General features: G+C 43.9%; 1 protein-coding gene across 2 annotated transcripts in view; it reads right to left on the bottom strand.

Annotated features, from left to right (window-relative positions):
- The window catches only part of APOD (apolipoprotein D), a 52,009-nt gene extending 33,800 nt beyond the window's left edge, over nucleotides 1-18,209 (bottom strand). Inside the window, exon 1 of one of the 2 annotated variants that reach the window (XM_014860137.3) lies at nucleotides 17,908-18,209. Coding sequence is in view for 1 of the 2 variants with exons in the window: in XM_070511431.1 (XP_070367532.1) it covers nucleotides 9,903-9,928 (26 nt within the window). In the remaining variant the exon portion in view is untranslated. Of the gene's footprint in view, nucleotides 1-9,902; nucleotides 10,032-17,907 lie in introns of those variants that run through there. The other variant, XM_070511431.1, reaches the window with a different exon arrangement.
- Nucleotides 18,210-21,624: the final 3,415 nt, after the last annotated feature.

Genomic DNA, 21,624 nt, shown 5'->3' with positions numbered 1-21,624 from the left:
CTTGTGGCGATTCACTCACCTTGGCTATTAATGGCCTTTATCTGACAGAAAGCAAATTACCTGTCATGGATCAGGGGCACAAAAGAAATCATAAAAATGCAAGCAAAAGGGGAAAAAAATGTATGCACATGTAAAGGTTTAACCCAAGGCCACCTAGTCTAACTCTCTCACCAGAAAAGATGTCAGAATCTTTCCTCCCATGAGGCCTTACTGTGTGGAAAACACACTAAGCATCATCAGTAGAGTGTGCCCTGCTCACAGTTCCAACAGAGAAATGGCAGCCTGAGATCCTACCTCTAGAACTACGAGTGCCAGGGACCTGCCTTCCATCTTGGACTCCAAGGCCAAGGCCTGATCAGCCTGGACTCATCATCCCACACTGTAACAGGAGCTCAAGGAGTTTAGCTCAAAACTCAATGTTGACGGCATGAGGCACTTTTAAAATCCTTTGTTATCAAAAGCCTGCCTGGGGCTTTGGAGAGGATTACAAAGGAATGCTTTCTTCCTCCAGTTTATTTCTTAAGAAATTACCTCCAGACCTGCCAAAGTCACCAAGAGCTACAGGATTTCATTGGTGCCCTCATACATGGAACATTTGGACATCTCTCATGATTTTTTCCACTCCTATTTCCTGAGGAGAAAGCAGAAAATCTAGGAAAGAAGGACTGCCTGCCTCCGGTCTCTTGGCTGCCCCGATAGAAAGACTCCAAGTGGCAGTTCCAGGAACAGGCTGGGACCATGAGCAGACCTGGCTTACTGCTTCATCTTCCTCCTTCACACTGTGGCCCCAGTGTCAGGTGAGGGCCGCACTCATTCTGTCCAGGCGCTCTGCCTTGACCCTTGTTTTCTTACCACATTTTCCTTTTTTTCTGCCTTCCTTCCATCTATCCATCCAGAAATTAATTCATTTGATATCCATCCATCCATCCATCCATCCATCTTTCCATCCTTCCTTCTATTCATTCATCCAAAGCTGAAGACTTACTATGTGCCAAGCTCTGTGCTAGAAACTGACTAAAGATGAGTGAGAACAGTCTCTGTCCCCAATCTTGTGGGAGAGGCAGATATGTGCGTAAATAACTCTCATATGCGCAGAGGCTGAGGTGTGCATGTGACCAGGGGACTGCTGGCGTTCAAAGTAGAAGCATCACCTCCAGCTGTCACCTCCTGTGGTGGGCTTTCTCTTAAAATGGCCTCTATGATCCCACCTCCTGGTGTCCATGCCCTTATGTGATCCCCTCCTGTTGAGTGTGGTTGGGGCCTGTGACTTGCTTCTAATAATAGAATTTGACAAAGGTGACAGGATATGGGTGATTATGCGCATGAGATTACATTATTATTTTACTTAAAATTGTAGTGCCCATCTTGCTGGAGTCTCTGTCTCCCTCACTGGCTTTGAAAAGAAAGTGGCCATGTTGGAGAACCCCACATGGCAGGAAACTGCACATGGGCTCTGGGAGCTGAGGGCAGCCTCTAGCCAACAGCCAGCAAGGAACTGAGGCCCTCACACACAGAGCCACAGGCAGTGAACTCTGCCAGCAATCTGAGGGGCTTGAAAGTGGCCCTTTCACCAGCAGAACTTCAGGTGAGATCCAGCCTCAGCTGACCCCTTGATTGTAGCCTTGTGAGACCCTAAACAGAGGACCCAACCAAGCTGTGCCTGGACTCCTTACCCAGAGACACTGTGATATAACATGTGTGTGTTGTTTTAAACCCCTAAGTTTGTGGTAACTTGTCATACAACACTAGAAAACGATTTCACCTGCTGAGGAGCGGCCATCAGAAACAGAAAGTTCTGGGAAGGGGCTCACAGATGGGAGAATGCCTCCAGCCCCCAGGTTCATTCATTCATTCAGCAAATATTTCTTAAGCACTTACTATGCACAAGGCACTTGTCTAGATATATTGGTAAATAAAAGAAAATCGTTGCTCTCATGAAGCTTATATTCTAGTCAAGGGAAACAAACATTAAATTAATAAGTTGATAATATAGCATAGTATTAGATGATTCGTACTATAGAAAAAGATAGAGAAGAGGGCTGGGAATGCCAGGGAGGTGGGCTGAAATTTTCACAGGGTCATCAGGGTAGGCTTCACTGACAAGGCAGCACTTGAGCAAGAACTTGAAAGAGGTGAGGAAATATACAAGAAGCTCCAGCATCGTCCACATGTACAACTTCAAGCATGGATTCAAGGTCTAATCCTGCGCTGGGGATTATGGGGGCTCATAACTGCCCTTTTCAACCTCATTTCCCACCTCCTCCACCTCCACTGCCCAAGTCCAGCCTGCATCCTCACCTCCCAATGCTCTACCATTCCCCAAACCTGACACCAAGAATCCTCGCTCCTCATTCTGTTCACCAGACAAATTGCTTCTCCTCCCCATTCACCTCAATGGTTGCCTCCCCCGGAAATCTCCCTGGGTACCCTCCTCCGTGTCCCCTCCAGCTTTCTTTGTGATTTTATCGTGAGTTTTCCACTTTTGACGTGTCACAGCCGGTTGCCTTTGTCTCTTGGAGCGACTGTGGGCTCACTGAGTGCAGGGACCTTGACTTGTTATCACTGAATTTCCAGAATCTGGCATATCATAAGTGGTATTTGTTGAAAAAAAATTTAGTTGGATGTCAGTCCTCTGTAGTTGTTTTCTCTCTTACTTTTTCTGTCTCTGTCTTTCCATCTACCCCTTGCCCTGACTCTCTTACTATCTTTCTCTGCACATCTCCTTCTGCATCTCTAAATGTCTTTTTCTGTCTGCTTCTTCCTCTCATACACACACAGACACATGCACATGGACAGGCACACAATCACGTGTAGAAGTTTCTTTTGAGCATCTTGTCTTCCACGGCGATAGGGAGACAAGTGGGAAGGGAGTGAGGGTGGGGTGGGGTAGAGGAGGAACCTTTACTTCAAGGGAAAACCAAAGTATCCGGCTGGCTCCTCTTAAATACTAGATTAAAATGACAACCACGTTATTACTGTTGGTTATTACCCACACATCCACCAATGGAGGAAATTCATTCCTCTTACCTTCATGTAGCCCAGGGCTCCTCAACTATTGACATTTGGGATCAGATAATTCTATTGTGGGAGAATGTCCTGTGTATTGTAGGATGATTAGCAGCTTCTCTGGCCTCTAACCACCAGTAGCAGGCCCTAATTGTGACAATCATAAACGTCTCTAGACAATGCCAAATGTCCCTTGGGGGCAAAATTCCCCCTCCCACCTCTGAGAACCATTGATGCAGTTCATTTCTCCCAGGATCTGAAGCCACTCTGCAATTTTTCTGGCAGCCTCGCAAGCATATAATTTCTACAGGGTGCAACAGATAATACATTGTCTGGGTTCAGGACAGAACAGCAACCTCAGCCTGTTCTTACCCCTCCCTAAGTCCTGGATCTGGCCCTTTTGGATCCAACACTGACCCTGTGGGGCCTCTCGTGGCTTACAGGGCACCTTTGTGTTGCCCCTTCTGAGAAGACCCATCTCTAAGTCAGGACGCACAGCTTGGATTTCAGTCTCTATTCACCAGCTCTACTGAGCCTTTTTGTGCAATGTGCAAACTGTACAACTGCATAGTGCGGCCTTGGATGCAGCCTTCTCTTCTGCTACTACTAAACAGTGGGGTGGCTGCCAATGAGCAGTTCTAAAACCATGACAGCCCTATGCTTCTCTAACGTACCCATAGCTGAGGTGATGAGCATCAGTAGGGTGAGGTGAGGAGAGGGGCATTTTTTGCTTCTTAAAGCATCAGACTGTCCTTGCTAAATGTAGTTCATCTAACAGCAAAATTTGGCCACCGGTGCAGAAGATCAGACTAGACTAGAAGGAACAGACCGCTCTGTTGTGAAAATCTAGGTAGAACTCAGAAAACATCCAGGATGGAAAATGCCATTGACAGATGACTAGGGAAACTGATGACCACATTTGCAAAACAGTTTCTGGGACTTTGTGTGACAAGAGTCCCAGGGACTCGAAAAGGGAAATTTGACTACATCAGACCTTAGAAGAATCTACTTTCAGAGGGTTTATGTAGCTTGATCCTGACCCTGCTCAACGTGTGCATGCAGCCTGCAGTGCCGTAAGCACTGGCATTTTAGTATGATACGTAAAACGTTGTTTAAAAATGTTAAAGTATTTAGAAGAAGTTTATATCATTTTTTATTTGGCTTGCTAGTGAGAGAATATTTGGACAGAGTATTATGTTTTCCAAATTCTACTTTTGAGCCAACTTCTTCCACAGCATACGCCTGACCCTCCTCACAGAACTGCACGTATTTTCAAGACACAGCCTTAGATTTTAAAACCGATAATTCATGCAACTCAGAAGGGAAAGACAGTATAATGATGACTTTTAAATGTTATTAATAAACAGCAAACACCTTGAGAAAGGAATGGTTTCCCTTCTTGGGTACAGAGCCCCAAGTATGGTGATTAAAAAGTCTTGCTATAGGGGCCAGCCCTGTGGCTGAGTAGTTAAGTTCGCATGCTCTGCTGCGGCGGCCCAGGGTTTTGCTAGTTTGGATCCTGGGCGTGGACATGACACTGCTCGTCAGGCCTTGCTGAGGCGGCGTCCCATATGCCACAACTAGAAGGACCCACAGCTAAAAACAATATATAACTATGTACCAGGGGGATTTGGGGAGAAAAAGCAGAAACAAAAAATACAAGTCTTGCTATTTAATTACTTATTGCAATTAAAAATAAAACAAACACTATGGCGGCAAAAGTCTTGCTGATGCAAGCTTCAGACTGAAATTCAGGCATCTGCATGTTCCTAATACATTCGGCACGTAAGCCAAGGACTGAAGGAAAGAACTAGTTTGCCTCTGATTACATCTGATTGTCATCAGTGATGACAATAAACAAGGCACAAAGACCAAATGATACTTGTGGGAAGCTCTAAAAAGGGCCTGGGAAACGTTTTCAGTTGAGGATACAAGAGAGAAAAAACCAACTCCGAGTCACATAGATAAAAGGCAAACTGACTTAAACCAGTGATCAGAGCAGCGTGAATTAAAATGACAAAGAGATATCACTTTCCACCTATTAGATTGGCAGATGTTGGAAAGCTGGATAATGCCAAGTGTTGTGGCGCTGTGGGTTATAGGACACCTCATGAATTGCTGGTGGAAAGGGGACACTGGTGCAGCCATTCTGGAGAGAATCAGGATTTAGTCAAATCTTATATATCCTATGACCCAGCAATTTCTTTCCTGGTATGCCTCAAAGAAAACCTCATACATGTCTATAATGAGGCATGTAAAAGAATATTCATCGCAGTACTATTTGTGGAGTTGGAAGCAATCTGAGTCCGTCACTGGAGTAACTGAAAGATAAATTATGGTGTCTGCACACCTTGAAGTGCTATGCAGTGCTTAGAGGCAAGAAATCAGTTGTATGCATAATGACGTGCATGGTCTTAGAAATACGGTGCTGAGTTTAAAAAGCAAAAAACCAAATAAGATATAAGTACAACATGAAATAAGATATAAATCACACTACCATTTATGTAATTTAAGACATATATATATATATTAAACAACAAAATATATTTTATAAGAACACAAACAAAAAGATCTACATTAAATATATTAGGATGTTTACCCACGTAGGGGACAGAGAGAGGAATGAGAGATGGAAGTGGGATAAAAGGGAATATATAAATAAAATAAGAGGGGGACTTGTGTGCATCTGTGATGACAATATTTCATGAATTGGAAAAGGCAAGGAACAAGGTCTCTCCTAGAACATCCAGAAAGGAGTGCAGCCCTGCTAACACTTGGATTCTAGCCCTTTAAGACATTTTGGACTACTGACCTCTGGAACTGTAAGACAATAAATTTATGTTGTTTTAAGCCAATAAGTTTGTGGTAATTTCTTATACCAGCAATAGGAAACTCATATAATAACTATAATGAATATGTTAAAGGAACTAGCAGAAAAGGTACAACATACATAAAAAGATGGGGAATTTCAGCAAAGAGGTGGAAGCTATTCAAAATAGTCAAATGGACACAACCAGAGGCACTCATAACTAGAATATACAACTATGTACTGGGGGGCTTTGGGGAGAAGAAGGAGGAAAAAAAAAAAAAAGAAGATTGGCAACAGTTGTTAACGCAGGTGCCAATCTTTAAAAAAAAAAAGGAAAAACTACCTCAAAAAAAAAAAAATAGTCAAATGGAAATGCCAGATGTGAAAAACACTATATCAGAAATGAAGAATTACTTTGACAGTCTTATCATCAGCATGGACACAGGAGAAGGAAAAAATTGGTGAACTTAAAGATAGGTAAGAAATTCTGTAAACTGAAATACAAAGAGAAGACAGAGTAAAAATGCAAAACATACATTCAAGAGCTCTGGAACAATGTCAGATGGTCTGACATATATGTCAGTGGAGCCCCAAAAGAAGACAAAAGAGGGAATATGGGGCGGAAGAAATACTTGAAGAGACAGAGAATCTTCCACAGTTAATAAAAGACAAAAACAAACTAATAAGGACTAACCACAGAGTCAACAAGTTGAGAAAACTGGAAGAAAGATTAACACAAAAACATGCTTACCAGGCACATCATAGACAAACTGCTGAAAATTAAAGATATAGGGAAAATCTTAAAGCAAACCAGAAAAAAGAAAGACAGAGACAATAAATACAGAGGAACAAAGATAGAAGTGACAATAGGGGCAGGCCCCGTGGCCGAGTGGTTAAGTTCATGCACTCTGCTTCAGCAGCCCAGGGTTTCGCTGGTTCGGACCCTGGGCGCAGACAGGGCACTGCTCATCAAGCCATGCTGAGGCGGCACCCCATATGCCACAACTAGAAGGACCCACAACTAAAAATACACAACTATGTACCAGGGGGCTTTGGGGAGAAAAAGGAAAAATAAAATCTTTAAAAAAAAAAAGTGACAATAAACTTATTTTCATTAGGAACTATGCAGCCCAGAAACAGTGAAGTGGTATCTTTATTATAATAAACAAAAAATCTGTCAACCAAAAATTACTTACCTAGTGATAATATTGATATTTTTTAAAAAATCTAATCTTAAATCTGCCAACTTACTATTTGTTTTCTTCTTATTCCATATGTTCTTTGTTGTTGTTTTTCTCCTTTTCCTGTCTTCTTTTTTTTTTTTAAAGATTGGCACCTGAGCCAACATCTGTTGCCAATGTTCTTTTTTTTTTCCTTCTCTTCCCCAAAGCCCCCCAGTACATAGTTGTATATTCTGGTTGTAAGTCCCTCTGGTTGTGCTATGTGGGACGTGGCCTCAGCATGGCCTGACGAGCGGTGCCATGTCTGCGCCCAGGATCCGAACTGGCGAAACCCTGGGCCGCCAAAGCAGAGTGCACAAACTTAACCATCGGCCATGGGGCCGGCCCCTCCTGTCTTCTGTTAGATGGAGTACTTTTTATGATTCCTTTTCATTGGTTTATTATACAGAAAAGTATATTAACTGTAAATAGTCTAACACTCCAATTAAAATGCAAAGGTGGTCAGATTGTATTTAAAAAGTAAGACCCAACTATTTGCTATCAAAAAAAAAAAAAGAAAACCAGCTTCAAGTAGAAAGACATAGATGAGTTATACTAAAAAGATGGGAAAAGATATATCACACTAACAATAATCAGAAGACTCAACATCATTTTGACCTCACTTCTCCCCAAATCAATCTACAGATTGATCTCAATCTCAATCAAAATCCCAACAGAGTTAGTTGTTTTTGTTGTTGAAATTGATAAGTTAATTAAAAACTGATATGGAATTGCAAAGAAGTGAGAATAATAAAACAATTTGAAAAAGAAGAACCAAGTTGGAGAAATTACACTACTTGACTTCAAGATCTACTATAAGATCACATTAATCAAGACTGTGGCAGGAGAATGGAGGATAGACAAATAGATCAAAGAAAAAGTGGAGTCCTGAAATAGATCCATGCATACATGGTCCTTTGATCCCTGACTAAGGTAGTAAGGTAATTCAGTGGGGGGAAGGATACTCTTTTTAACAAATGGTGCTAGTACAACTAGATATCCCTTTGGAAAAAAATGAAATTCCACCCATACCATACCACGTATATAAAAATTAATTTAAAATGAGTCGTAAACCTAAACACAAGAGCTAAAACTCTAAAAATTCTAGAAGAAAACCTACGCCAAAATCTCTGTGAACTTCAGTTAGGTAAAGTCTTCTTAGGACACAAAAAGCATGAACCATGAAAGACAAATTACCAATTGAACTTTATCAAATTTAAAAATATTTGCTCTTCAAAAGGAACTGTTAAGACAATGAGAAGGTAAACCACAGAATGGGAGGTAAATATTTGCAACATATCTGATGAAAATCTTATATTCTAAATATATAGAGGATTCTAACAATTTAGTAATAAGAAGACAACTCGATTAAAAAATGGGCCAAAGATTTGAACAGACACTTTAACAAAGAAGATAAATGCATGGCTAATAAGCACTTGAGAAACTACACAACATCATTCGTCATTAGGAAAACACAAATTAAAACCACAATGAGATATTACTTTATACCCACTAGAATGGTTAAAATTAAAAAGACTGACCTTGACAAGCGTTAGCGAGGATGTGGAGCAACAGGGTCTCTCAGACATTGCCAGTGAGAGTGCAAAAGAGTACAGCCACTCTGGAAATAATCTGATGATTTCTTATAAAGTTAAATGCACTCACATTCCATATGACCCACCAATTCTACTCGTAGGTATTTACCCAGGAGAAATAAAAACATATATCCATCAAGACATGCTACACGAATGTTCACAGCTGCGTTATTCTTATTGACCCAAACTGGAAACAACCTTAATATCCACCAAGTGGTGAATAGATGACTATCTATGTGGTGAATATCATAGATTGTGATAAACCCATACAGTGGAATATTATTCAGTAATGAAAAGGAATGAACTACAGATATGCACAAGAACAGATGAATCTCAAAAGCACTATGTTAAGTGAAGGAAGCCAAACACAAAAGACTACATATTGTATCATTCCATTTACATGACATTCTAGAAAAAGCAAAACAATACTGACAGAAAGCAAATCAGTGGTTGCCAGGTGCCAGAGGATGGGCAGGGGACCGACCACAAAGGGCACCAGGGAACGTGTTAGGGTGATAGAAATACTCTGTCTGGGTGTGGTGATAGCTTCCAGAGTTAATACCGTTGTCAAAACTCATGAATTATATCCTTAAAATATGCAAATTTTATTATATGTGAATTATATCTTAATAAAGTTGGTTAAAAAATATATATGAAATAATGCTCCTTGGGGAACAAAAAAGGAAATGACGTAGCGGGAGTTGAAGTGTTGGAGGGTGAGGAGAGTGAAGCAGGGAGAAAATGAGAGAGAATCAAAGAGAGAACCAGAAAGAAAAGACAAAGACATAAGAGATGCAGACAGCAACCTACAAACAGAGGGGCAAACCCACCAGCAACATGGAGACACAGTCAGAGAAAAACAGAGGGAAAGAAAGGAAAAAAGATTAGAGACTCCCAGAAGATGGGATAAATTACGATAGAATAATATTTGTTACTGTTACATTTTGGGATGTTAACACTAGAAAATAAATGCTGCGTTATAGTTTTACGACTATAGGCTCATACCAACTTGAATTTGTAAGGCTCTCAGAGCTGGAAAGGATCTTACGGGTTATCTAGACAACCTCTGACACAGGCAGGAGTCCTCCCAGCAGCATCCCCAAGGCTTGGAAGATCAGCTCTTCTTCCTAACCCCTGCGGGACTCCCACCCGCTGGGGTCCAGCGTCCAACAGCCGTGACTGAGGGTGAGCTCCGTCTGCCTCCTCTCCCTCCCAGCTTCTATCCTACTTCCTCGTGCAGGGTCACAGGTGTATGTCGGCTTCCTGCCCCACCTGAGATATTTGATGGCTGTGGTCATATGCCCCTTGGAATCTTCTCTCTTCCAAGTTAAATGTTTCCTCTTCCTTTAACTTTCTTCACAAGAGATGGTTCCTTCCAGCATCCCCACCCCTCCCCCTTGGGCTCTGGTTTGTCAGGCCTCCTGGGGAGTGCAGTGCCACCACGTGGCAAACTTGAGAGACTAATCACTGTTTTCGTCTGGGGCACATTGCTTTTATGAATGCAGCCTAAGCTAAGCTTCATTTAAAGCATTTTTCCTCCTCTTGTTGACAAAGTGCTTTTCAAATTGTGAAATATATCAGGTATGTAAAAAGTACTGAATAAAATAACCTCTTAAGAGCCCACTCCTCTGCTTTGGAAATAATATGATGCCACACTTGCTTCAGACTTTACAGCTATAATTGAAACCCCCTAGGCACTCCCTTCACACTCTCTTCCCTGTCTCCCCTGGAGAAACCATTATCACCAACTTGGTGTTTATTTTTCCCATGCATGTCTTTGTATATTTTAGGAAATAATAGATGGCATTTTTTTTTTTTGAGGAAGATTGGCCCTGAGCTAACATCCGCTGCCAATCCTCCTCTTTTTTTGCTGAGGAAGATTGGCCCTGAGCTAACATCTGTGCCCATCCTCCTCTATTTTATATGTGGGACGCCTGCCACAGCATGGCTTGATAAGCGGTGCTAGGTCTGTGCCTGGGATCCGAACCGGCAAACCCCAGGCCACTGATGCAGAGCATGCAAACTTAACCACTACACCACCAGGCCAGCCCCTGGATAACATTGTTTTATATGTCTTAAACTTCATATAAATTGTAACATATTGCATGTTTTTCTATAACAAGTTTTTGAGATTTACCTACTTTGATTCATTTACTGCTATTTAGCAATCTATTGTGTTTTCTACAACGTGTTTATTCACACTCCTGTTGATGGGCATTTAGGCTGTTTCCAATTTTCCATTACAGACAGTGTTGCAGTGAACATTCTTGATCATGGCTCCTTGTGCACGTGTGTAGGAGCTTCTCTAGGGTCAGTAGCTGTGACTAGAACGGTTGGGTCATTGAATGTGTGCATCTTCTCCTTTACCAGACACGACACATTTACTTTTTTAATCATCTGATTCACGCCAAGCTGTGGTGAGCTAACTTTGTCGTATTAACGCCTATCAAGTGAGGTCTCCCCCAATGTGTTCTGTTTCTAAAAGGCCAACATTGTACTCTTGGAATGTCTCCTACATGCAAGACCCTGTGCTGGGCACTGTGGGCATACAGAAAAATGGCAGATCCTTTTCCTTCAAGGGACTTACAAATATATGAAGGCAAAGCGAGGGCAGGACTGGGTCTGTAGATGGAGCATCCTCATTGAGGCTTGTAATTATTCATGAAAAGCCATGATGAAACGCACGTCCCCCTACTTGGGAAGGGAAGCAGAAAAGGGCAACATGATGACCACGTGCTGGACGCCTGACGGCACCTCGCCCTCCAGGATTACCTCCTTCAATTTCATAACCGTTTCTACTTGTGTACTGCTTCAGCGTTTACAAAGTGCTTGCACACACATTCCCTAACTGCTCCTTATAATATCCTCCCTGGGAGGCTGAGAGGACACCCATCATCTTCGCACTGCAGGGACAAAGGAGCTGAGGCACGGAGGGGGACGTGACTTGTACCACATCATGAGGCCAGGAATGGCAGAGCCCAAGCCAGAACTCAGGCCTCCTGACTCCAAATCAGTGTCTTCCCCAAAATCTCACTGACTCCTCATAGCTGGAAAATCCTCTGGGGGCTCTCTTTCTGTCCTTACATCAGGCTGAAAGATAGAAATCTTATCAACAAAAATTTAAGATATTAAATCAGGGCCCTTGACCTCCATGGCTGGCAAAACCCTAGAAGGGTCTCCCTCCGCCCCTCCTCTCCAGGCTGGGGTACTTACAAGCCCCGCAGGAAAGAACGATTCCATCTGGGGTTGGAAGCATCGAAAACACAGTCTTTATAAAACCAGGGTTCAGACAACTGGAACTACTCACTGGTCCTCAAATGCATCTCCCCTTTACTCTACTGAACCTTTGCTCAATTTCCTCTCCTGAGTGCTCTCACCTCCATTTCTGCTTATCAAGATGCTACTCAGACTCAGAATATTGAAGAACATATTGTTCTTCATCACAGTATTGAAGAACAAAGTCAGAGGATGGACACTATCCAACTTGGAGACCTCCTATAAAGCTACAGTAGGGCCCAGCCTCGTGGCCCAGCAGTTAAGTTCAGACATTCCACTTCGGCAGCCCAGGGTGTGTCGGTTTGGATCCCGGGTGTGGACCTACGCACTGCTTGTCAAGCCATGCTGTGGCAAGCACCCCACATATAAAAAAAGTAGAGGAAGACAGGCACAGATGTTAGCTCAGGGACAGTCTTCCTCAGCAAAAAAGAGGAGGATTGACAGCAGATGTTAGCTCAGGGCTAATCTTCCTCAAAAAAAGAAAAAATCTATGGTAATCAAGACAGTGTAGTATTGGTGAAAGAATAGACACACAAATCAATGGAACAAGATGTAGAGCCCAGAAATATACCCACACCTAAGTCTTTAATCCATTTCAAATTAATTTTTGTGTATGATGTAATACAACGGTCTGATTTCATTCTTTTGCATGTGGATATCCAGTTTTCCCAACACAATTTATTGAAGAGACTATCCTTTCCCCATTGTGTATTCTTGGTGCCCTTGTCAAAGATTAGTTGACTTCAAACGCGTGGGTTTATTACTGGGCTCTCTACTCTGTTCCATTGGCCTATGTGTCTATTTTTATGTGAAAACCATATTGTGCTGATACTGTAGCTTTGTAGTATAGTTTGAAATCAGGCAGTGTGATGCCTCTAGCTTTATTCTTTCTCAAGATTGCTTTGGCAATCCAGCAATCCCACTTCTGGTTAATACACCCAAAGGAAATGAAATCAGTACGTCAAAGTGATATCTACACACCCATGTTCACTGCAGCATTACTCACAACAACTAAGATGTGGAAACAACCTCAGTGTCCGCTGATAGATGAATGGATAAAAGAAATGTGGTATGTACACAATAGAACATTATTAAGCATAAAAAAGAAGGAAATCCTGCTATTTGTGATAACATGAATGAACTTTGAGGACATTATGCTAAATGAAATAAGCCAAACACAGAAAGATGAATACTGTCTGATCTCGTTTCTATGTGGAATTGAAAAAAGTAGAGAGTAGAATGGTTGCCATGGGCTGGGGGTGGGGGAAATAAGGGGATGTTGGTCGAAGGGAACAAACTTCCAGTTATAAGTCATGGGGGTCTAAGGTATAGCATGGTGATTATAGTTAATAATACTGTATTATATGCCTGAAATTTGCTAAGAGAGTAGATATTCGGTGTTCTCACCAAACACACACACACCAAAGGTAACTATGTGAGATTATGGATGTGTTAATTAACTTGATTGTGGTAATCATTTCACAATGTATACATATATTAAATCATCACATTGTATACCCTAAAAAATCATGTTGTACTACCTAAATATATACAATATTTATTTGTCAATCATACCTTAATAAAGCCGCAAAAAACAAAAAATGGAAACAAGTGCCCTTTGCTGTAAAGTGGACATAGTGCCCAGCTCGGGGGATTGTTATGAGGATTAAATAAGATAACACATGGACAACATCTGTTTAGCACCTGGCACACAGCAAGCGCTTAACAAACATTCTGATTGACACCTCTATCATCAGGGCAGGAGACTAGGTTGGGGAGGGTGTTGTATGTCTAGGGTTTTTACATTATTCTCAGTTAGAAAAGGCTGAGATCCTGATCATCCCCATTTTTGTTGTTAGGCAAGGTTCGGGGAGGTTACCCCAACAGGAGAGGGGGCTTTGTGTTCCCCCATAGCGAATGCCTCTCATCCAGAAGCACATTGTCACCAACCCCGAAGGCTCTAGCACTTCCCCTGGGATAGGGGCCTGATCAATCTGAGAACTAACAGGGAACAGAGGGAGCCCCTCTCCTCCGAAACAGGGTGACTCAGACACAGTAGGACGACACTCATGTCCCTCCCACCAGCGGGAAGAGAAACACATTGTCAGTGACAACCTTCTCCTTGAAAAGGTCCATGACCAAAGATAAAGGTTTCTGAGGCTGGAAAAAATGATTCGGTTAGCGCTTACCATGACCCACCCACAGAGAGACGCACGTCCTGTTTCGAGCAGGAAAGGGGTGGGGAAACAGGAGAGAGGGGTCCATTTTCCCCTAGCAACTGCACCAAATCTAAGCATTCTCTGCAGGCTTAATTGCCACGTAAACTTCAACTTGATAAATGGGTTTTAAAAATAATAACTGTGGCCAGAATGAGAGTTTTGAAAAGCAGCACCCAGCAAGTTGTAAGACTATGTTAAGTGGTTCAAGGTGACTAAAAGGGGCCTGGGACGAGGACCAGGGAGCCCTGTTCTCAGGGAAGAAAGTTGCAAGGAAATCAGGTCTGGTCAACATGCTGACATAATGTGTGTGGGCATCTATTTGAGTTAATCACTTCACCATCAAACAAGCCTCTCATACTAACAGATCTTGGAAGAAAATGAAAAATTCAATCAACTTTAATACAAAGCGAAAAAAAAAGAAAGAAGTGGGGCCGGCCAGGTGGCATAGCCGTTAAGTTCGCACATTCCACTTTGGCGGCCCGGGGTTCGCTGGTTGGGATCCCGGGTGCGGACATGGAACTGCTCAGCAAGCTATGCTGTGGTAGGTGTCCCGTGTATAAAGTAGAGGAAGATGGGCATGGATGTTAGCTCAGGGCCAGTCTTCCTCAGCAAAAAGAGGAGGATTGGTGGCAGATGTTAGCTCAGGGCTAATCTTCCTCAAAAAAAAAAAAGAAAAAAGAAAAGAAAAGAAAAGGAAGAAGGAAATTCACCCTAGAGTCTGTCTCCTCCAAATTCACTTCATTTTCTGGATCCCTAACAAATAATCTTTCTCAGTTAAGCTTACAACATATAGATATGCCTTTATATTCTGCTTTTGCTCACTTAACACTGATTAACATTCTCTACTGGGAGGCAAAACGAACAATTTTAAAATTCAGTAATGCAAAAGTAGAAACACTTCAGTAATTAAAACAAAGTACATACAGCAATCTCTTTCAAAGTCCTTTTGGCCTTGTCACCCGCTCCCTCCCTCCCACCCTTGCCCTGCAAACATCTCCCACCCACCTGCTTTTAGATGGGAAATCATTATTTAAGGAGTATTTTCAAATGAGGCATCTCATTTAATCATCACAACCACCACGTGAGAAATGTAGTTTAGTCTCTCATCTAACTGATGAGAGAACAAAGGCTCAGGGAGTTCAATAACTTTCCCAGAGTCACCCAGGCGCTGGGTGTGGAGCTCTGGGGCCTGGTGCTCTGCCTTCTACCATCACGTCCTATTGTTCTGTGGTCCCAGGTGATGCGGTCGCTGCACGCCTGAGAGAAGGGATGCAGGTGCTTGCCCCATGGTATGTGTGGCTTAGGGTGGCATCTTTCTGCCACCGATAGAGGTTTTGATGAGGGCCTGGGATGGCTGAAGGGGAGGTGTGAGACAGCAAGACAAGAGTTCTGAGAGGCAGGGCCGAGCCCAGGGTGAGGCAAGTGAGACGACGAAGGTGCAAAATTTAAGGAGGTGCTCGCTCTCAGGTGCTGGCCCTGTGCTTGGGCGCCACTGAACATAGCAGCTGGGGTCACAAAGGTAAACTTTGAAACTCCCTTTTCCAGACATAGTCCTAAGAAAGGGGTCATTTTTTGGTTACGTCTATTTTGGTGCAGAAGTGATTTGGCAGAGTGGTGACACCTGTTGAGTATTTTCTGGGACCTGTCTGGTTGGGGTGATGAAACCAGAAAGCCACGAAGCCTTGCTGGCAGGAGCACGAATGGTGGTGGCTGGAGAGAAGTCTGTGCGGAAGCTGACCTCCAGCACATCTCAGCTACTCGGGGGATTCCTGGAAATACGTGGGTGTGGGGGGAGACATCTGGCCAGTGGGCTGAGATCCAGAATCAGGTGGGTGTGGGTGACAAAATAAAAATGCGACTTTTACATTAATGTGACCTTTTTTGTAGCCACAGAATAGGGCTTGAGGACATTTTGGCAATAGAAGAAATCCTGCCTATATCCACCAGCAAGGAAAATACATAAAAATCTCTGGAATATTTTGTCCTATTCCCTGACACTCTAAAGATGATCTTCAAGGTCAAGAGGAGCTGAATTAAGAGCCTGTTCTCACGGCTTACTGCCCTTCTGGCACAATCTGGCTTCTCAAAGGTGGTAAAACATGCTGCGGAAAGCACTCTCTTGAGAGAAAAACGTTGGTTCTTGAGAGAGAAACAGAGAAGAAACATGAAAGAACCACCCCTGAACGGTCCTTTCTTCAGGAGTAAATTAAAAAAATATATATATATATATAAAGAAATGCCGTTAAATGGTTATTGTGTTTCAAAACGTTGACTTGTTACATCCAAGGATCCTCCCTGTGTTCCAGAAAAACAATTTCCTCTAAGACGGGTAGCCAAGGCTTAATTCAATTCAGTGATGAGGTTCAGAAGCTGGGTTGATTGGAGGGGTATTCCCTAATGCACCCATCATACACCTGTGTCCAGGTTTGTCAGCGGACACACGTCTAGAATGAATGGCCATGGTTCCTGTCCTCAGGATGCTCATACTCTAGCTGTAGAGAGCGCTAGTGAGTGAGCTCAGCTGAGTGAGTAAATTCAACATGTACATTAAACCCTTCGGTTCTACCATTGTGTTCGACAGCATCAGCATGACTCATAGCCCCCAAGGATGCCCAGCTTGGACAGTCTGTCATGGGAGACCCCTAGGTCATTTTACACTTGGGTAACAGATTGCACTATTCCTCCCAAAGGGAAGAGGGGGCTGCACTGTGCCACACCTGTGGACCTGCCAGGCTACCTTGGGCCTTATGTGGAACCATTTCCTACCTGCTCTCTACTGAAGACACGAGAGGCTGCACTTCTGGGGACACACGGAGCACTGGTGGTGCATTACCAGCCCTTGCTGAGCTCTGCCATTTGGTCTGGATGAAGAAAAGCTTGCGGTGCTGCGGAGGCAGGCCGTTGACCTCTTCGCCCATCCCAAAGGCCCAAGTCAGACGGCTCATGGATGTGAGACAGGCACTGCTCTGTGACTGAGGGACTGTCGACAGGGCTCAGAGGGAACGCTTCCTTCTGTTTGCCTTTTGTTTTGTTTTCGTTTTGAGGCCTCTGCCTAGCCTGAAACTTTTCAGCCCTGGCAGAGTGTTCTTTTCACCTCTGCGTCTTTTGCTGAGAAAGGCAAATAGCTCTCCGGTGAGAAGAGACAGCTGGGTGGAGTGCGGGGACACCGCCTGGGGAGTGAGCAGGTGGGGGGTTCCAGTCCCCTCTCAGCAAGGTGTTAACCTCCCTAAACCTCAGTGTTCTTATCTGCATGCGGAACCAGCTCTCTGGCTTCCAGCTGAAAATAGGTTGTGACTAGAAAACTAAAGTTGGTAGAATTGCCTTTTGGAAGCCATCCTCCCTTTTTACACAGAAAACCAAGCCTCTGTGAGAAAATCCTGGCCAAGAAGAACAGAAGGGAGAGAGAACCGGCAAGCCAGCCTGGGGAACACCCTGGGAGCCCTGGCCCAAGATGGCTCTTACCGGAGGCCTCAGCCTCCCATATCTGCAGAGAATAACAAGCCAATTAAAAATGGGTGTGGGCAGCGCTTTACAGTTCACACACATATTAGCTCATGTGCTCTCCAGATTGCACAGGCTTTTCTTGCTCCCAGAAGTTTCATCTCTTGTGGAAAGTATTTCTCCCTGGATTAGGTCTTTCCCGGCCCTGCCACCAGGCAGCTCCTCAGATCCCAAGGCACTCAACTTCCTGCAGAGCACAGCATCCTCTCCACAACAGATCGGCCGGGACAAGAGAAAGGACTATGAAGATGGGCCCCCGCCCTCATGGGCCCACATCTCACCGTCCAGCCCAGCGCCGCCTCTCCTTCGAAACCTTGGGCCTCCCTGGAACTTGGCGGACTCAGCCTCCTCGTCTGCCCCGAGCAGCGCCTTGCCACCTGGGACGAGGGCGGGCCGGGACTGCCACCTCTGATCAGGGCCAGTTGGCCGGCCTTCCACAGTGCAATTAAGCAGAAGCTGGAGCTTTCCCTTCCGCTGCACTTTGCCTGACGTTGGAGAAGAGCGACCTCTAGTGTTAGTTCTTGGAAGAGACGCAGCGGCTTCCTCCGGCCGGGTGACCGCAGGAGTCTGTCCTGTTGGGAGTGAGACTGGCGGAGCTTTACTGGGTGTGGCAGGGAGAAGTGGGGAGGCCGGACGAGGGGACTCCCGGGCTCCGGGAAGCCCGACCGTGCATACTTGGCCTCTCAGGCCTGTTTATGGACCGAATACATCTGTCCTTGATCCTCCTCTCTTGTAACACCCAAGACTCAGCCCACCCCTCACCCCTGACTCACCTGGACGCAGCAAGCTCACCTGCCTCTGTGACTGGAAAAGGGGGAGGTGGGAAAGGTCTCAAGCAGTGTGTCTGGGTATGAACGAGGGCACCTGGTTGTCCACTGAAAGCTCCAACCCTTGGTTGGCCTCCGTCCGTGCCTCCTTGGGTGGCCTCCATCTGTGCTTCCGTGGTCCTGCAATGGCACATGGGTCAGTCCTGTCTTCAGCAGGGGCGGGGGTGTGTGTCGGGGGCGGGGTTGGGGGGAGGAGCTAGCAGTGAGCATGCAGATTTGGGGCGGCAAGCCCTGCGAGGCAGCGGAACTGCCTGCTGACTGTGGCTTTTCAGGACCCCACCATCTTCATCAGCGCCGCTCCATTCATTGAGATGGACAATCCACATTTTTTCCAATTTTCAACAAAGTGCTACACAATTCTGATTAAATCCTCCCTCCCCTTTCCCTTCTAAACAGATTCCCTTGCTTAAGCCCATCCTAAAAGGAATTTTAAGGCTGCCACCGGCCGCGGGACAGGGCACCCATGGGGCTTAGGAGGCGGAGCTTTGGAAGACGAAGCGGTATGGGAGGTCAGCGCTACACCCTCTCCCTTCTCGGTCTCCGAGATACCTTTGGGACCTTTTTGTTGCCGTCGTTTCCTAGGAATCATAATCTATCTTCAGCTCTATGTGACTTTACTGAGATTAATGAGACCCCAAGCTTCTGCGCCTGCAAGGTCAAATTGAGTATTATTTGTGTTTAATTTTTGCCAGGTGTATTTCCAGTTATGGGTAGAGCGACCATCTATCCCGGTTTGCCTGGAACAGGCCTGATTTACATCTGTCACCCTGGCATCATTATTTACAGTATCCCTTTCACTCTGAAAAGGGTCCCATTTAGATGGTAAATTACACTGTCACCCCAATCACACATAATCCATCTAAGAACACGTGGAGGCACTAGGATTTAGAGGATGTGAGAGATACTGTTACCAGGAATTTGAGATTTAAATGGTTTTTATAATCTAGGCATAATTAGTTCTAAACTTCCTGGCAGCTGGAACAAAAGAAAAATATTAAGGATTAGGAAGCTGATTGTCTTGTAAAATGAGGCCTGCTACATCTTCCGCAGGGACATACTTATCAGGCACTAAATTTTAGGAGGAATTTTTCACATAAATTGTTATGTAAGGGACACTGAGGAGCAAAAGGGACTGTATCTTCAGTGGTAGTTTTTGCAGAATTTTCTATGTGGCCATTTTTTATATTGGTCTTAAAAAAATCACTGTGCTTTTCCAATTCTCTCTGAGAAATGGGGAGGGAATAAAAATTATTTCACAGGGGATTAACTGAGATAATATTGTGCAAGTGCCAAGTAAACTATGAATATCAAAATATTGTCATTTTCACTCTACTTATCTTATCCAAAACCCTCCTTTTATTGATGGGGAAGCCAAGGCCCAGAGAGAGAGAAGTGATGTGGCTAGTTAGTGGCAAAACTGGGGTTAAGACTCCTGTTTAACTCAATGCTAATAAAACCTTACAGAATTGTTCACCAAGACATTTTGAGATTCTATCAGGCCACCAATGGAGGCTGGGGGCAGGGGGTGGGAAGACAATGCAGAAAGGAATTCAGTGTCCTTGGACAGTACTGGGTGGCCCAGACGCAGAGGCTAGAAATGGTGTTTTAAGTCATCATCATAAAAGGATGTTATTAACATGATTTTCTTTTAGCAAAATAAAAAGCTTCTCATGGTGTTTGTTTGAGTCACTCCTGGCTGAAAAGAACAAGGCACCTATTTTTCACAAGTTAAGAAAAACTTTCCAGGGACACAGTCCTTTGGGGCTACTTTCATCAGTGGGTTTTCCAGCATTATAGCACAACCTTCCTCTTAACTTCTCCTTCTGCAGGCCAGTGAGTCTCAAAATATGGTCTCTAGACCAGCAACATCAGCATCACCCAGAAACTTATTAGAAACACAGTAGCCAAGACTTGGAAGCAACCAAAATGCCCATCAATGGATGAATGGATAAAGAAGATGTGGTATTCACAAATAGAAGGATCTGCAACTAAGATATACAACTATGTATGGGGGGGGGAGGTTGGGGAGATAAAACAGAAAAAAAAGAAGATGTGGTATATGTGTATACACACACACACACACACACACACACACACACAACGGAATACTACACAGCCATAAAAAAGACAAAATGGTGCTATTTGCAACAACATGGATGGACCTCGAAGGTATTATAAGCAAAATAAGTCATACAGAGAAAGACAAATACTGTATGATTTCACTCATATGTGGAAGATAAACAAACACATAGATAAGGAGAACAGATTGGTGGTTACCAGAGGGGAATGGGAGAGAGGGCGAAAGGGATAAAGCGGCACATATGTTTAGTGACAGATAAAAACTAGACTGTTGGTGGTGAACTGATACAGTCTATACAGAAGCTGAAATATAATAATGTACACCTGAAATTTACATAATGTTATAAACCAATGTGACCTCAATAAAGCAATTTTTAAAAAGAAATGCAGATTTTCGGGCCTCTCCCCAGACCCACTGAATCAGAAATGGGGGGTCATTCTGTTGTACACTAAGGTTTGAGAACCACTGCTCCAAGCTGTTCTTAGAGTTCTGTCTGGCTTCAAAGAGAGAAGTGGAGCAAACTCATGGCGATTCTCCCCCTTGCTGCTCCCCTACTCCCAGGCAGGCTGTCCTTTCACCATTGCTTTTTCAGGTGTGGCCATCACACCTGGACTTGCTTAAAAGTGAAGCAGCAATTTTGCCTTTGATGGTTTGCAGAGCCAATACCACCTCTGGATAATAAAACTAGGTTTGCCAAGCTCTTCGTATGTGCCAGATTCTAGAGCACTATAATCTGATGGCCCAATTTAGTTTTGCTTTAAAGATAAAACGCTTATCTCTTCAGCCTCTGATATCTATGGCTGATTTCTGGTTGAAATAAAATAAAAAGGATGCCACTTATTTTTGAAGGGTAATCAGGTGTCCAGGAAGTGAAAGCTATGGCCACCCGGAATGCAGAATTCTGTAGAAACTGCTATTCCTTTCTACAAAGAGCTTTTCCCACGTCCAAATGGGTCTCAGCAGAAATCATTTATCTGAGCCTGAAAGAATACTGATTCACTTTTCAAGGCATAAGGAGCCTAATAGACTTATCAATGGGGAAAGAATCTCTCAACCTCCCCACTGAGGGCTTTTTTTGACTTGATGTAAAC

This window comes from Equus asinus, chromosome 5, assembly GCF_041296235.1.
Source record: "Equus asinus isolate D_3611 breed Donkey chromosome 5, EquAss-T2T_v2, whole genome shotgun sequence".
Taxonomy (NCBI): domain Eukaryota; kingdom Metazoa; phylum Chordata; class Mammalia; order Perissodactyla; family Equidae; genus Equus; species Equus asinus.
This window is presented reverse-complemented; position numbering and strand designations above follow the sequence as displayed.